The 16,868-nt window shown below is 48.7% G+C and overlaps 1 protein-coding gene across 1 annotated transcript in view; it reads left to right on the top strand.

The window, feature by feature from the left end:
• GALNT17 (polypeptide N-acetylgalactosaminyltransferase 17) overlaps window positions 1-16,275 on the top strand; it is a 446,372-nt gene extending 430,097 nt beyond the window's left edge. The window contains exons 10-11 of the mRNA XM_019421727.2: window positions 13,796-13,963; window positions 14,686-16,275. Coding sequence (XP_019277272.1) covers window positions 13,796-13,963; window positions 14,686-14,814 — 297 coding nt within the window. The 3' untranslated portion in view covers window positions 14,815-16,275. The remainder of the gene's footprint in view (window positions 1-13,795; window positions 13,964-14,685) is intronic.
• Window positions 16,276-16,868: the final 593 nt, after the last annotated feature.

The following is a 16,868-nucleotide window of genomic DNA, read 5'->3' as shown; positions in this document are numbered from 1 at the left end:
GGCCACTCTGACTGGCGTGAGGTGGTATCTGAGTGTGGTTTTGATTTGTATTTCCCTGGTGAGGAGCGACGTTGAGCATCTTTTCATGTGCCTGTTGGCCATCCGGATGTCTTCTTTAGAGAAGTGTCTATTCATGTTTTCTGCCCATTTCTTCACTGGGTTATTTGTTTTTCGGGTGTGGAGTTTGGTGAGCTCTTTATAGATTTTGGATACTAGCCCTTTGTCCGATATGTCATTTGCAAATATCTTTCCCATTCCGTTGGTTGCCTTTTAGTTTTGTTGGTTGTTTCCTTTGCTGTGCAGAAGCTTTTTATCTTCATAAGGTCCCAGTAGTTCATTTTTGCTTTTAATTCCCTTGCCTTTGGGGATGTGTCGAGTAAGAGATTGCTACGGCTGAGGTCAGAGAGGTCTTTTCCTGCTTTCTCCTCTAGGGTTTTGATGGTTTCCTGTGTCACATTCAGGTCCTTTATCCATTTTGAGTTTATTTTTGTGAATGGTGTGAGAAAGTGATCTAGTTTCAACCTTCTGCATGTTGCTGTCCAGTTCTCCCAGCACCATTTGTTAAAGAGACTATCTTTTTTCCATTGGATAGTCTTTCCTGCTTTGTCAAAGATTAGTTGGCCATACGTTTGTGGGTCTAGTTCTGGGATTTCTATTCTGTTCCATTGGTCTATGTGTCTGTTTTTTGTGCCAATACCATGCTGTCTTGATGATTACAGCTGTGTAGTAGAGGCTAAAGTCTGGGATTGTGATGCCTCCTGCTTTGGTCTTCTTCTTCAAAATAACTTTGGCTATTCGGGGCCTTTTGTGGTTCCATCATATGACTTTTTAAAAATACATGAGTCCACAGTGACATAAACTCATGGAGAGAAAGGATAGCTCTTCCTTCAGTAGAAGTCTGCTTAGCAAATGCAGAAGGAATGTGGGAAGTGCAAATCACCCCGAGGCAGTCATACCAGTAATATGTGTTGAAGTCCAGAAGTAACAATGGATGCTAAAATTGGTGGGTGAAAATATGATGAAAACGGAGATATTTCCAGTTTCTGAGTATCTCCCTTTTTAAAGGGAAAATAGTAACTTCACAGTCGAGAAGCCCAAAAGACACCGCCTTAACCAAGTGATCAAGGTTAACGTCACTAGTAATGAGACCTCACAGACCTCTGATCTGATGCCCCGAGAAGGGCACAGCCTCACCTCTGTGGTTTGTCTTGTTAAAAATGCACAACTATGACTTTAATCATGAGAAAACATCGGACAAACCCAAACTGAGGGACATTCTACAAAATAATTGCCCGGTACTCTTCAAAAGTGTCAAGGTCATTAAAAACAAGGGAAGACTGAGGAGCTATCCCAGATAGGAGGAAATTAAGGAGACGTGAGAACAGAATGCAGCGGGGGATCCTGGAAGAGAAAACATAGATGGAAACTGCTGAAGTTTCTGGGAGGTCTCCGGATTAGTCAATAGGATTGTACCAGTGTGAATTCCCTGGCTTGGGTGATCATGCCATGATTATGTAAGATACTAACTTTCGGGTAAGCTGGATGCCAGGTACACTGGGAACTCCCCGTGCTATATTTGCAAATTTTTTGTAAGTCTAAAACGACTTTGACCTAAAAAGTTTTTAAAAAAAACATCTTTTGAGAGGTCTAGTTGACTGGAATTATTGGCGGAGAGGTCAAGGGAAGGGGTGAGGGAGGTTGGAGGTGATACTCCCCTGGCTTCACCAGGAGGTAGATAGTGGTGCCATTGTTGAGATTGGAGACATGGGTTTTGGAGGATGATGTGAGTTCTGTTTGGGGCGGTGTGAGTTTGGGGGGGGGGGTGGGTCTTGGAAACCCCCACAGTGATGTCCTCCAGGCAGCTGGACATTCCAACCAGATGCTGAGGACAGAGTGGGAGAGGCAGATGGGGCTTTGGGAGGGTGCACCAAGAGAGAGCAGAGCACCGATCCTAGGACAGACCCTAGCGTGGCTCCACGTTTAATGCTGCTGCCCCTCTAAAGGGGGGGGCTTTACAGATGTAAAGCTGAGTTCTGAGAGTCCCCTCCAAGTCCACTCCAGGCAAGGGCATGTGAGATCTGGATCAAACTGGGGGAATGAAGTGGGGGGTGGGGAAGAGAAGGGTAGGAGTGTAGCAGGAGACCCTGCTGTGGGATCCAGCCTTCTCCGGATCAGGGGTCCAACTAGAAGTTACCCACAGACCTAGCCAGAGAGAACCCAATGGTCCAGGTAGCCACCTGGGGGTACTCGGCTTCCCGGAAGTATTGTCGGGGCTCTTGGGCCAGCAACCCTTGGACTTCTCTGAGAACAGGCAGAGAACGGGAAGGAAGCTGGGAGTGGCTGAGTGCTGGGAAGGAGCGGGGCCAGGAAATGCTGGCCCCATGAGGCCACGTGGGAGCCCATCGGAAAGAAAAGAAGTCTGGTGAATTAGAAACAAGGCCCAGTTCTCAACTGGCACATGAGGTCAGGGGGGAATAAGAACAACAAAACATACAGGGCTTCCTATGCCCCATGCCTTCTTCTCACTAAGTTACTTAATTCCACAACTACCCTATGACTTAAATTGTAAAATTATCCCCATTTTGAAAATGAGGAAATAGAGTCTCATAGGGCTTAAGGCCTAAGGTCATAAAACCATTACGTGGCAGAGCTTAGATTTCTAGAGCAGGCTCCACGGTCCAAGTCTTTAGCCATATAATAGACTGCCTCGTTGATGACACAGCACAAAGCCAGGAACCCTGTTTCAATTGGCAAAAATGAGAAGGTGAGACAGATTTGATTAAGATCTTGCTAAAAGGGGAGCCAAGTGTTTGCCGGCATTTCCACACTACACCCAGATAACAATCCTACCTTCCTATGTCACACCACAGAGGCAAGAAAGAAATGTATCTGTTCATTGCAAAATAGAGTCTTTGCTTCCTGTAACTCAGGGTGAGCTTTGGAGGCATGCTTAGGAGTTGTCTCCAGATCTCTGGGGATTGGAGTGAACTATCCTGCTTGCCAGCCCCTCTCCCACTCGGCTCCTCTAACCCTCATCCTGGTGCTGCCCTCATTCCAGAAGGCTCCCAGCTCTCTCCACAAAGTTATGGCGGCCAGACCCTGCCATTCCCCGCCTCCACTGGCGATGCCTTTCGTCTTTCCACTCCTCAACCTGTCTCTGCAGGAAAACCACCCCCAAGGTTTTGTGGCATGAATGTGTTTCTCCGTTCGTTCTTGGTAGCGGTGCATTTTCTGGAAATCTAACGCTTTCTTCAAGCATGATGAGTCCTAATGGTGGAAGAAGACTGAAGAGGGAGGCCTTTGGAACCATCCAGTCCCCTAGGAACTAGCTCCCCCGACACAAAACATATCTGGTTCTATCGCCTACCTTCTAAGCTCCCAGGTAGATTTTTAAGTCAACTTTATTGAAGTAGAAGATCAGCACAATACACGTCATCTATGTAAAGTGTACACTTGGATGAGTTTTGACAGGGTACGTGCCTGCAGATCTCCCTTCCCAATCAAGCTACGCGACATTTCCATTTCCCCCAAAGATCCCCCCTGTCCCCGTTCTCCACCCCCAGCTGCCAAACACCATGTGTCTGCTTGAGATACAGTTGGAGACATTTTTCTTCCCTATTCAGTTTGGGATCAGGCACACTCTGGACAGTGACAGAGAAAGTCTGTTTGTTTTTAAGAATGTACATATGCACGCGTAATCGCCAGAAACCACTCCTTCGGCCAAGCAGCAAACAAATGCATTCAGCCTACAGCAGGTTCAAATCGATGGAACCCGTCTCCCTGTGTCCGGAGTAGAAGCTGGGGAAAATGCATTTTTTTCATTTAACAGTGTGTTTCTGCACTGACTAGGCCTGGTTTTAAAATGACGAGAAAGACCCTTAATGTGAAAGCAATTGCAAGCCATGTTTTTATGGACAATTCGATGGATTGTGCTGTGCTCCAGAGTCATTCCACAATCATTTGGCTGGTTTTTGTTTATTTGGCTATAACCTGCATATTTCAGTTTTCCCTCAAGGCTGTTCAATGTGGGTTAATAGTTGTGTGTGCCTCTTAGATCATCTCAGATAGAAAATTCTTTTTCTCTGCTAAATGAGAATTAATTGTATTTGAGCTCAGAGGGTTGTTTTTTTTTTTTTCCTAATGCACTAGGGTTGTGGATAATGGCATTCGTTTCTCCTCTTGGGCCCAGCAGCCAAACCTAGAATAATCCCATTCAATTGAAAAGGCATTTATAGAGCGTTTGCTTTCTGCAAGATACTTTCCCACTCCTTGTGCAATATAAAAACGAGTAGGATGCTGCCGTCCTAAAACAATAGCAGCAACAACAACAGCGAAAAGCTATAGCAAGGAATGTCACAGAACACACAAGTAGGTAAGCTGAACGAGATCGCATCTGGGCGGGGGCTTTGTGGAACCAGGGGAGATCCGATAGGGGTAGGGTGGGGGTATAGTCCACACAGGGAAGACTTCCGGCTGTTTTTGAGAGACCTCAAGTCACCTGTTGGACCGAGCCAAGAAACCAAGAGTTACAGCTGAAAAGCTAAGCTGGGGACTTACAATAGAAGATCATGGTTAAAAAAAAAAAGTTTATTCTTAAATCAGAGGGTACTAGAGCAACAGAAGGTTGCAGCAGAGACTGATAGGATTTGAACCTGCAGGGGTAGGAAGGACAAGTAGAAACTGGCAGGGCCTGGAGGTGGGAGATCAGGAGGAAACACAGGAGAGGGGAATGGGAAGACTTGTAGCTTTGGGGATGGGGGAGCGCGTAGGGGGGAAGATGACCCAAGTTTGCAAACCTAGAGCCTGGGAAGAGCTCAGGAGTACGGGTGTATAACAGGGAGCTGATTGCCTGTGGGCCATAACTGGGGAAGCGAGAGGCAACAAGTTTCGGGCAGTTACCGACTCAGGGGAGGAAGCTTCACCCATTGGCTCCTCAGTGGAGCACGTGATGGGTGAGTGCATGCTTCTCCTGCTCTTTGTGGGATTGCGTCGCTAGAACGTCGCAGTGAGCGTCGTACTGAGGTGGCAAATCCCACAGACAGTGGCTTGGCCTTGACTTTGTGGGGGAGCACGTGGGCAGAAGGTGAGAAGACAGCTTCCAACGACAGAGCAGATTAGATACTTCGAAGGGTCTGCCCACCGCTGCATAAGCAGATGCTAAATCAGCTACAACAAATATCATTTTAAACCCATGCTAGCTGCACAAAAAGCGGTTGTATCCATTAGCTTTTGCTGCATTAACAAATCACCCCAAGACACTTTCAGATAAAGAATCTGAGAGGGTTTCCTATGACAGATAGTCACCAAAGGAAATACTTCTTCTTGTAGAAGGAGATTGAGCTCAGAAGAGTGTCCTGAGCAAAGAATGAATTATAAACAAAGAAATTTATAAACATACAAGTAAATCCAAAGAAACGTTTCTTGGGGCGCCTGGGTGGCTCAGTTGGTTAAGCGGCCGACTTCGGCTCAGGTCATGATCTCACAGTCCGTGAGTTCGAGCCCCGCGTCGGGCTCTGTGCTGACGGTTCAGAGCCTGGAACCCGTTTCAGATTCTGTGTCTCCCTCTCTCTCTGCCCCTCCCCTGTTCATGCTCTGTCTCTCTCTGTTTAAAAAATAAATAAACGTTAAAAATTTAAAAAAAAAACAACAAAAAAACGTTTCTGACGTAATAAGAATAATGTCTACATTGGGGCAAGGAAATATAACCAAAGGCTGAACAGTTAAAAGGAGGTGATCGAATTTAGTGTCCTAACATCCTTGAATTTTATTGAGTGGAGTAGACATTTGAATATTGAATAATTTGCAGGGCACCTGGGTGGCTCAGTCAGTTAAGCATCGGACTTTGGCTCAGGTCATGATCTCACGGTTCATGGGTTCAAGTCCTGCATCCAGCTCTGTGCTGACAGCTCAGAGCCTGGACCCTGCCTCAGATTCTGTGTCCCCCTCTCTCTCTGCCCCACCCCTGCTTATGCTCTGTCTCTCTCTGTCTTTCAAAAATGAATAAACATTAAAAAAATAAAATTTAGAATATTGAATAATTTGCTCAGTAGTTAATATTAAGTTTCAAGAGTGAACCGTAAAATAATAGAAATGAATAGAATTTCCAAATCCATAGAGGAGAACAATGAAATACGATAATATTCCAACAAACAAATCAAACTGAACCAATCCCAACTAAAGCAAATAAAGGAGAAAAGGGAAACAGAGAAGGCTGGATGCACAGAAAGCACAAAGAAGGATGGTAGAAATAAGGCCATATATATCATTAAGTGCAATAAAAACAAATTGACTAAACATTTTGGCTAAAAAACATAGATTGTCACCCTAGCTTTTTTTTAATCCAGGAGTATTCTGTTTCCAAGAGACACATCTAAACATAGGAGAGAGAGGTTGAAAGTAAAAGCATGGAAACAGGCAATCCTAAAGGGCAGGATGCTGGGGTAACTAAACAAAGCACCTTCCACGCAAAACGGATTCTTAAAAATGAAGTGTTCTGTTTCATGACCATGAAACTCACCAGGATGGTAGAATCCTTCTCGGCTTGGGTGCTCCTCTCACATCTGTTATCTTCTCCCCTCTCTCCATGCAACCACTTGAGTTGAGACCTTCATCAGCCCCTTCGCCTTCCATCATGTCCCGTGGCAGGTCATTGCCCATTTGGCAGCCAGTGTGGTTTTGGCAGCCAGTGTGGTTTTCCCACAAGTCAGGTGGCTCCTCAAGAAAAAGCCCCAATCCCTAAGCACCATGTGTCCACATAATGCAGTCTCATCTGCACTCTCTCCCACCTCCCCGCTTCTGCCCCATCACAGCCATCACGCTCCCTCATGGTGAGCTACGCCTAGATCATCCAAAACACTGCATTTCTTCTGGTCTCTAGGCCTTTGGATATGTGCTCACCTTGTCTGATCTGCTCTGCCCTCTCCTACTCAGTTGTTCGGCTGACTCCCAACAATGCCCACTCTTCACTCTTCACTCAAATGCCCCTTCTTCTCGGATGCCTTTTCTGACCTCCCTTTTCTGAATCAGGGCCTCTTCTGCTCTGGCTATAAGAGCCCACTTAGCATATTTCATCACATTATGTCACACTGTCATCCTCACCTCCTTATTTGCCTGCCTCCCTGAGTAAGCTGCGAGCTCCTTGAAGACGAGTACAGTGTCACTCATTCATGATGTCAACAGCATCTATCAAGTGCCTACTACGTGCAGGCATCCTTCTAAGAGGTGGGGATACAGCCATGAACAAAAAAGACAAAACTTCTGTCTCATGCCTCTCACATTCTACTGGATGGAGCCAGACAACTAACCCTATAAATAAGGAGAAGATATCATCTATAAGGAGACAATATGTGCTTGGAAGGATATAAAGCAAGGAAAGGGATATAGAATACATGGTGAGGGTGAAATTTTAAGTAAGATGGTCAAGAAGATGACATTTAAGCAGGAACTTGGAAGAGGTGAGAGAGTGAGCCATTCAAATACCGGGGAAGGGACATTCAAGAGAGAAGAACGGCCAATGCAAAGACTCTGAACAGGAACAAGTATGGCCTGTTCATGGACCAACAAGGAAGCCAGTGTGGCTGGAGTGGAGTCAGCAAAGGGTACAGTGGTAGAAGTTGAGCACAAGCAGCTATTATTAGGTTGCATTGGGTCTTTGTAGCCCTTTGTAAGGATTTGACTTTTATTTTGAAGGAAATGGGAAGCCTTTGGAGGATGTTGACCTGACTCCAACTTGAAATAACATAATTTGAAACAATGTAATATTTTAAAAGCAATCATTGATTGTTAATATGGCAATCCAATGCCATATTGAAAAAAAAAAAAAAAAAAGACCAAGGGAGGCAAGGGTGAGAGCTGGGAGACAAATTAGGAGGTCATTGTACTAATCTAGTCAAGAGACAAATGTGGCTGGGTACAGCGAGGTAGCAGTGGAGGTGAAATCTGAGTGTAGTTTGCTAATGGTTGAATATGGTGGGTCAGGGGAAGAGGCGAGGACGAAGCCAAAGTGTTTGGACCCAGCAACTGGAAGGATGGAGTTCTCATTACCAAGATAGAACCAATACTGTTTTGATCCTATAAATCTGAAATGTTTATTAGAGCCCCAAAGGTATGTCCAGTGGTGAGTTAGATAGACAAATCTGGAATTGAGGAGAAAGTTTGGTTCTGAGATAGAAACTTGGCGCAATTAGCCAAGTTAGCGTATAGATGCCACTGATAGGCCCTAGAATGGCAGGCTTTCCAGGAGAGTGGGTGTAGAATGGCAGGCTCTCCAGGAGAGGTGGTTTCACCTGCACCCTGCGTAGTGTCTGGCCCACAGTTGGTGCCCCATAGAAAGACTAAGAAAAAACAATTGAAGTTGGTAATTAATGAATCCTGTTGACCTTCAAGAGAGCAATGTCAATGCAGAGTGGTGGTAGCAGCCAAATTGTAAGGCACTAAGGAAAGAGAGAGCAGAAAACCAAGAACAAAATAAGGAGAATGAAAGCTGTGACTGGAGATTTTCTGGGCATAAAGATCTGGTTATGCTTGCAGCTTGGAAGAAATGAAGGAGAAGGGAGAAATAATGACTTAAGATACCTGTGGAGCCAGGAGGAGACGGAGCTGAAGGAAATGAGCAAATGTGAAGGAAGGGAAGTATTGAAGGGTAGAGAAGGTAACTTCTTCACAAAGAGGGAGGCAAAAATCCCCTTGACCAGTGAGGGCCCAAGACACCATGCTACAGGTTAGGATGAAGGGCACATTTTAAGAATCTAGACCTTGCTGGGGATGGGAAGGATGCGGGCTGGCAGAGTCACGTGAGGCAAATGATAAGATGACTTGGGGCACCATTGGAATATGGGTCCGCAGCGGGTGCAGGCAGTGGGCACCTGGCCTCATCCCTGTGGAAGCAGGAGCCAGGGGCGCCAGTCCTGAGCGACCAGGAGGTACCAGGGTGGCTGCCTGTGGTTCACAGAGATATATTAAAGACCCTGCTTGCACTAGCAATGGACATTCCAAAAAGGAAATTAAGAAAACAATATCATTGACAGTAGCATCAAAAAAGATAAAATACTTAGGAATACATTAACCAAAAAAGTATACGTCTTGTACACTGAAAACTACAAAACATTGTGGGAAAAAATGGAAGACCTAAATAAAAAAAATATACACTGTGTTCTTCGATGGAAAGACTTAACTGCTGTTATGGCAGTACTCCCTGAGTTAATCTACCGAGTCAGTGCATTACCTATCAAAATTCCAACTCCCTTTTTTGCACAAATGGAAAAGATAATCCTAAGATGCATGTGAAAATGCAAGGGACCCAGAGTGGCCAGAACAATATTGAAAAAGAACAAAGTTAGAAGACTCACACTTCCAATTCTTTTTTTTAAATATAATTTATTGTCAAATTGGCTAACATACCGTGAGTACAGTGTGCTCTTGGTTTTGGGGGTAGATTCCCCCCACACTTCCAATTCTTAAACTTACTACAAAGCCATACTAATCAAGCCATTCTGGTGCTATCATAAGGATAGACACATAGATCAATGGAACAGAATTGAGAGTCCAGGAATAACCCTTCACATTTATAATCAATTAATTTTTTTAACAAGGATGACAGGACAATTCAACAGGGAAGAATAGTCTTTTCAACAAATGATCTTGGGGCAATAAATATTCACCTGAAAAAGAACAAATCTGGACCCATACCTTACATCATATTTGAAATTAACTCAAAATGGATCAAAGATCTAAAGGTAAGAGCTTAAACTCTAAAATTCTTAGAAGACATAGAGGTAACTCTTCATGACCTTGGGTTTGGCACTGTTTCTTGGACATGACATCAAAAGCACAAGCAACCAAAGGAAAACAACTGATAAATTGAACTTCCTCAAAATTAAAAAACTTTTGTGCTTCAAAGGACACTCTCAAGAAAGTGAAAAACCAACCCACAGAATGGGAGAAAATACATGAACTCATACATATACCTGAAAAAGATCTGGCATCCAGAATATATAAAGAACTCTTACAACTCAACAAAAAAGGGACAATTTGTCCATGAAAAAAAAAAATGGGCAAAATATCCGAGTTGACATTTCTCCAAAGAAGATCTATAAAGTGGCCAGTAAGCACATGAAAAAATGCTTGATGGCATTAGTTATTAGGGAGATGTAAATCAAAACCACAATGAGATACCGCTCCACACCCAGTCGATGACTAGAATTTTTTTTTTAAGAAAAGAAAAACAGACAATAACAAGAGTTGGCCAGGATGTGGATGAACTGGAACCCTGGGCACGTAAGCTGGTACAGCTGCTTTGAGATAGTTTGGCAACTCCTCGAAAAGTTAGGCACCAATTTACCATATGACCCAACAATTAGCATTTCTACTTCTAGTTATATAGTTAGGAGAATTGAAAACCTATGCCTCACAAAAACTTATATGGGAATGTTCATAGTGGTATCATTCATGATAGCCAAAAAGTAGAAAAAAGCCCAAATATCCATCACTTGGTCCATGGGTACCCAGTATGGTCAAGAAGAAAATGAGATACTCCCACACCACCTTGGAGGGAGACACCAGATCATGTTGCACCAAAGACTTGAGAGGAGATGCCATGGGGGTGGGAGAGTTACAGAAGACCCTGTGGAATGGAAAGAATCGCCCTGAAGTCTAGGAAAGTTGAGGACAGAATATTCTAGAGGAGGGCCAGTAAATAGCTTTTCTAGTCAGGGAAACAGCTGGAGCAAAGCCTTGGAAGGCGGAACAGAGGTCCTTAAGGAAGGAATATCATGTCTGGGGAGCTGGGAGGTGGATTAGACAGTGGTCCAAAGACACCACAAAGACTCGTGATCCGGGACTGAGACAAGAAGGAGGATGTGGTCGGCATGAGGTCCAGACACGCACCATGTGCATGAGAAGCAGTGTGAGATCTGTTGGCATAACTTTAGTACCATCGTCCTTTCAGACCACGGTCCCCTTCCCACGACGCTGGCCCCTTGGCCAGATCCGCAGAGCCTCTGTTTGTTCCCTCCTCGTATGGGTCTTTGGCTTGGGAAGCCACCTTCCCCCAGATTGGAAATCCTATAGGACCCTCCTCAACCCTCCCTGCCCAACTCCCTTGGGGCTGGCACTTGGCCTTTGCAGGTCCTACTGGCTGGGATCTCGTCCTTTGCTCACAGACCCTCAGAAAAGAGAGCCTCTGACTCCTGGTGGCATTTAGCTTCGCTCTTTAAACATCTGGGTCACAGATATGCTCAGTTAATTAATGTTCTTAGCACTGTTCATTTGCCTGCTGGATAATAGATTGATTCATAATTTCAATAAGCAGCTGTGTATATCTTTCCCCTGAACATAAAGGCAGCCTGCTGTCATTCATCACTTTGCATTTGGTGAATTTGAGTATATTCAGAGAGACATTGTTTAGGGAGGGGTGAGGAGGGCTTCTGATTTTATCTTTTTGCCTCTAACAATCACTCTGATTTGGAACTAATTTGGGTTTAAAGCACACGTTACCCGCATCTCTCACAAGGGCACTTAATAAAGCCCCTGTCACTTGTTTCAGAGGGCACCAGGTGGGCTCTCCTTTGGTGATCAAAGCAAAGGGTTTCTGAGTGGTTGTCCTCAGGAATGAGGACCCCTGCAGAAAATCCCATCCCCTGGAGAAGAGGCACTGAGCAGAGCTGCCTCCTTGCTCCGTTCCTGACCAGAAACGCCCAGGCTCTCGGGAGGAGCCCAGGGTCACGTAGGAGGAGGCCCTTCTGCTGCCCAGCTCTGGCCCAGGGCGGCCATCCATCGGGTCTCTAGGGTCCCAAGGAGAGAGGCCAGGACCTTGCCAGGTGACCAAATGTCCTCATGCCTCAGTTTCTTCGTCTTTAAAATGCGGAGAGCAGTAGAAACCTATCTCAGAGTTGTCGTAAGAATTACGTTCTTTATCCTCTGCGAGATGCTTAGAAATGGTGCAGGGTATGCCTTTAATACACACAAGCTGGTCATTTTGTTTTTTGATTCATTCAGCACCAGCTGTATATTAACGATCTTCACTCCTGCCCCCGCCCACCTCCTAGGACGTGAGAGCAAAAATGAGAGATGTATTTTCCTGTCTCATTGCCCTCACCAGCCTGCATTGGCGTTATCTCAGGGGGAACATAGCCCCGTCCTTACATTCCCAGAAACCTGTTCCCAGGCTGGGCACACGGAGAACTCTTCAAAACATGCCTGTTGGAGTTTAAGCGAACAGACATGGCCGCGTCTTTTAAATGATGTTGTTCACCACGTTGATAACATCCACAAACACGTTTTGAGCACTTGGTCTGTCATTTTCCCCCAGCAAGGAATGAAATTAATTAGACGCATTCTCTGGCCCCCAAAAGAGTGCGAAAGACAGATGGATGCATTCGCTCAAAAGTTGGTATCCAGGATTATAAACAACATGGATGAACGGGAGAGGGAGGCCACTGAAGTAGCATGGGCCCCGCCGCGGGAAGGGTTGATAGGCAACAGCATCTGTGTATCAGTCAGCTCTTGCTGCGTAACAACTACTCCAACTTAGTGGTTTATCGTTGCCCATGAGTCTGTAGGTCAGCCAGACGGTTCTGTGATCTGGACCAGGCTCGGCTGACTTCAGCTGGGCTCATTCACACATCTCCTGGCGGCCAGGAGGCCGGCCGAGGGCTGCTGAATCTAGGACAACCTCACCCACTTGTCCGGTGGTTGGCTGGCTGTTGGTTGGGCCACCTGTCTCTCCTCCTCTGGCAGGCCATCCAGAGCTTCCTGCCAGGGTGGCAGCAGGTTTCCAAGAGCAAGAGGGTGGAAACATGCAAGGCTAAAGGGCTAGTCCAGCACGTGGCACATCCTCCCTTCCGCTGTGTTCTGTGGGCCAGAGCAAGTCGCCGGTTTTCAAGGGATGGGGAAATAGAGTCCACGTGGCTCTAAAAGTCACAGTGCCCAGGGCGTATAGAAGGAAGGAGTGAAGGATGTGGCTGTTTTGGCAATCTACCACAATCCCCCAGGATTTGTTGCTGTGCGTGGAGCAGGCAGCAAGTGCCAGGACTGTGTCGCACATTTAGGACGCCTCTGCTTTTTCATCACTGTAAATAATGGTGCAGTAAAGACCCTAGACGTGAACTCGTGTTTGCGGTTGCGACTGTTACCTTGGGATGGATGTCTGAAGGGGAATTTATTGGGTCAAAAGAAGAAAACATTTTAACAGCATGGAGTCTATATTTTGAAATTCCCTTTTGGACCGGCTGTAGCAACTTACCCCCGCTCCAGCCCATTTTCTGTTAACCATGAAAACACGGGAATAGGGTTGTTGCTGTTGTTTTTTTTTTCAATGCGGTATCGCGTGGCCGTTTTAGTTTATGTATTTTAACACCTATCAGGTTGAATGTTTTTTAATGTGTTTCTTTTTTGGTGAGCTGCCTCTTTGGGCACTTTACAGCAGGGTGGAATGAATGAACTAATCCCAATTTACAAATGGGGAGGAAACGCGGGCTCAGAGAGGTTAAGTGACTGCTTCGAGGGGGCCCCGCCAGCTGGAAGCAGAGCCAAGCTTTGAAATCAGATGTCCTGTGCTTTTACTGATCCCTGCTCCCCCCGTGTTGCTGAGCAGAAGGCTAGAATCCAGAGACGCTGACCGAGGGCATGCTTAGAAGAAAATCAGACCGGCCCTGGGGGAGCAGGATCCAGCCAGGGAGGGGGCTTCCTGAGCAGGGCTCGCCTGTGAATTGCGTGTTTGGTGGCCAGGACCGCGGCACTGGGTGAGACGTGCGGGCCCGAGGCCCCTGTCCCCACCTCTCGTCTGCTCTCTCCCCAGCTTGCCCGCTACACCAAGGAGGGCTTCCTGCACTTGGGAGCCCTGGGGACCACCACGCTCCTCCCTGACACCCGCTGCCTGGTGGACAACTCCAAGAGTCGGCTGCCCCAGCTCCTCGACTGTGACAAAGTCAAGAGCAGCCTGTACAAGCGCTGGAATTTCATCCAGGTGGGTACCCCCTGGGAAGGGCCAGCACCCCAGAGCAGGTAAGTCTGCTGCAGACCACAGGGAAGTCTGACCTCCCCAAGGAACGGTGCCCAGGAAAGCACACCAAAGGTCTCCAGCCCCGGGCCGGCCTCGTGAACCCAGGGCACGTCCGGCAGGTAACCGGCGGTGGCGGGGGCCTTCCACCTGGGACAGCTTCCCGGGTCCCTTCGGCAGCACCAGGCCGGCTGGGCTCCGGCAGATCTCGGGAGGGGAGTGTGGGCGATGTCCCTGAAATCTGCTAAGTGTCTACAGCCGCTGCGATTGAGAAAGCCACACCTGGAATATCCCTGCAAATTCCGCATTCCCACACCGTCGCCCATCGGGGCCGGTCCCCTGGCTCAGCCATTCAGACTTGGTGAAGCCGATGGCCATTCTGACTTCGGGGTTTCTGGATGGTCCCTCCCCGTGGGCAAACAATTTTGGTGGGACTGTTCCCCAGGAGAGACCACGCATCAGGCCTCTTTCTCTGTCTCTCTCCCTGTCTCTCTGTCCCTGTCTCTCTCCCTCTCTCTCTCTCTCTCTGCCTTTCGGCCTCTTTTCCTCTCATGGTCTGATCCCTCTCTTTCTCTCTCTATCGGTCTTATTCTCTATATCTCTGTCTCCGCCGATCTGTTTCCGTTCTCTGTGTCTCTCTATGTCTCCCTGTCTATATGTCTCCATCTATCTCTCCGCCTTTTACCTAGAACGGAGCCATCATGAATAAGGGCACGGGGCGCTGCCTCGAGGTGGAGAACCGGGGCCTGGCTGGCATCGACCTCATCCTCCGCAGCTGCACGGGGCAGAGGTGGACGATTAAGAACTCAATCAAGTAGCGGGGAGGAGCAGGGGCCCCCGGAGCCTGGCCCCCGGGACAAGGTCTGCCCGTCTTCTGGGCCAGCCGCACTGGTGAAGAGACAGCGAGGAGCCAGCCAGGGCTCAGCAGCCCTTCCGGGGCTTCTCCAGGGGCCCCGGATGGAGACTTGGTGTCCCCAGTGGGCGCTCAGCTGCCGTGAGGCTCGTGCCCCCTGGAAAAGCCCCCCGACCCTTCTCTGGGAACCCGGGAGCCGTGTCTTCTGCAGCCTGGATGTGGACCTCGTACCATGGAGTGAACCCCCCACGTCCTCCTCGTCGTCTTCGCAGCCACAATCAGGACTGGGACTGGCAGGGGCCCCTCCTCGTCCTCGTCTCTTGCAGCTGCAGCAGCTTCTGAGTGCCACCCCGCCCCTCGGCAAGGTGGGGGGTGGCGCTCAGTCACGTCCTACCTGCCCCTCCTCAGAGGAGGCAGTCAGGCCCTGGGACTCCGTTTCCCTGGAGGTTGCCTCTGCCCCGATGCCCATTTGCAGCCCGAGGCAGCCTCCACCCCAACCCTTAGCGGCAGACGGCTTTGGCGGCTACGGCCCTGGACTTTTCTGGACCCTCCCTTAGATGGCCTGGAAGGAATTAATGCTTCCACGGTCACCAGGGCGCTAGGCTCTCGCGTTCCGGGGCCAGCTGCTCTGCCCGTGTCCGCAGGGAGCCAGACACAGAAAGAGGCTGAGCACGTAGGGAGGTCATGGCTGTGAGGGGCCCTCCGGGCTGGAGCCGGGCCAGTGTGGCTCTGCCCTCCGGAGACCAGGGGGCCCTGACTCATGACCAGGGAGGCTGCCATGGGAGCCTCCACCTGGAGCTTTAGGACTGAGGCCAGCACAGCACGGGGGGCGGGGCGGGGTGAGGGCAGGACCCTGGAAAATGCTCCGGGTTCATCTCCTCTCACCCCATGCTCTGCTGGCTGACAGGGGAGAAGGCAGTCGATTCCTCTCTGCAGAGTAATAATTGTTTTCGATTGCCCTCTGGTTAGGGTGCACTTGTAAATCAGAGTTAATATATGGACGCGTGTGCATGCCTACGAGTGTGTGTGCCTGCGTGGTGTGCGTGTGCGCGTGCATGTGTGTGTCTGGGTGTGCGCCTCCGAGTGTGATAGAGCGGGTGTCAGAGTGTGGCCTCGGGCTTGCCGCTTCATCGCTCACCTGGATCAGGGCGAGGCTGCCGGAAGCGTGGGGGGTTGGCCACGCATCTGTGGCCAGGAGGACGCGGCCCAGCCTGGCCCCATGTGGCGCCCCAGATGGAAGGCTGTCCCTTCTCCCAGGTCCCTCTCTGTCCCTCATGCTGTCCCCAAGGGCCAAGCCCTGCCCAGAACCAAATCCTGTAGTTGCCCGGTTTGGGGTTCACAGTGTCTCATTTGGTGGCATCTTATTGGTGATCCCCCTCCCCCAGTTCCTCCCTTGTGAAATAAATACATGTGAGCACTCCCCCAAGCAGCCTTGTTTGCTTCCTGGTTCCTCCAGAGCCCGGGGTTTGGGGGGGAGTTCCTGGAACATGGCAGAGGGCTCTCTCGGGTGGGGGGTTTGGTCTTACTGTAAGCAAAAGCCATCGCTCGCAGCACGAGGCTGAGACAAAGCCGGTTGGCCCTTGCACTCACCCCTCGAAACAGGACAGAACCTGACATTTTGGTGCTCGTGTACTAACCCCCTTGCGGACCCCAGCTTAGGAGGCTCAGGCTGGTGCAGGAAGCGGAAGAGGGGAGGAGGGTTGAGGTGACCTGGCCGAGCCCCTCCTGCTCGTGGCAAAGCGAAATCTTTAAAGATTCCAGGCCTTCCATCATGGAAACGGGTATGGGACGCACGGTCAGGGGTCCCCTCAGCTGTGACAGTCCCTCTTCCCTTCGAAGAAGCCCAGAAGGTCCGTCTTCTTTGACGTCACACAAAACACAGACACGCGCACCAATGGCAGTTGCCATGTTTCTTTCGGGTTCTAGGAGAATCAGGGTCCAGGAGCGTGCTGATGGAAAATGCTGGAGTCTCGGGGTGACCGTGAAGTGAAAAGAGCTGAAGGTCTGCAGGTTCCCACG

Source organism: Panthera pardus, unplaced genomic scaffold (assembly GCF_024362965.1).
Source record: "Panthera pardus isolate Hobbes unplaced genomic scaffold, ASM2436296v1 HiC_scaffold_4, whole genome shotgun sequence".
NCBI classification, from domain to species: domain Eukaryota; kingdom Metazoa; phylum Chordata; class Mammalia; order Carnivora; family Felidae; genus Panthera; species Panthera pardus.
Note: the sequence above shows the minus strand (reverse complement) of the source record. Positions and strands in the feature narration are given on the sequence as shown.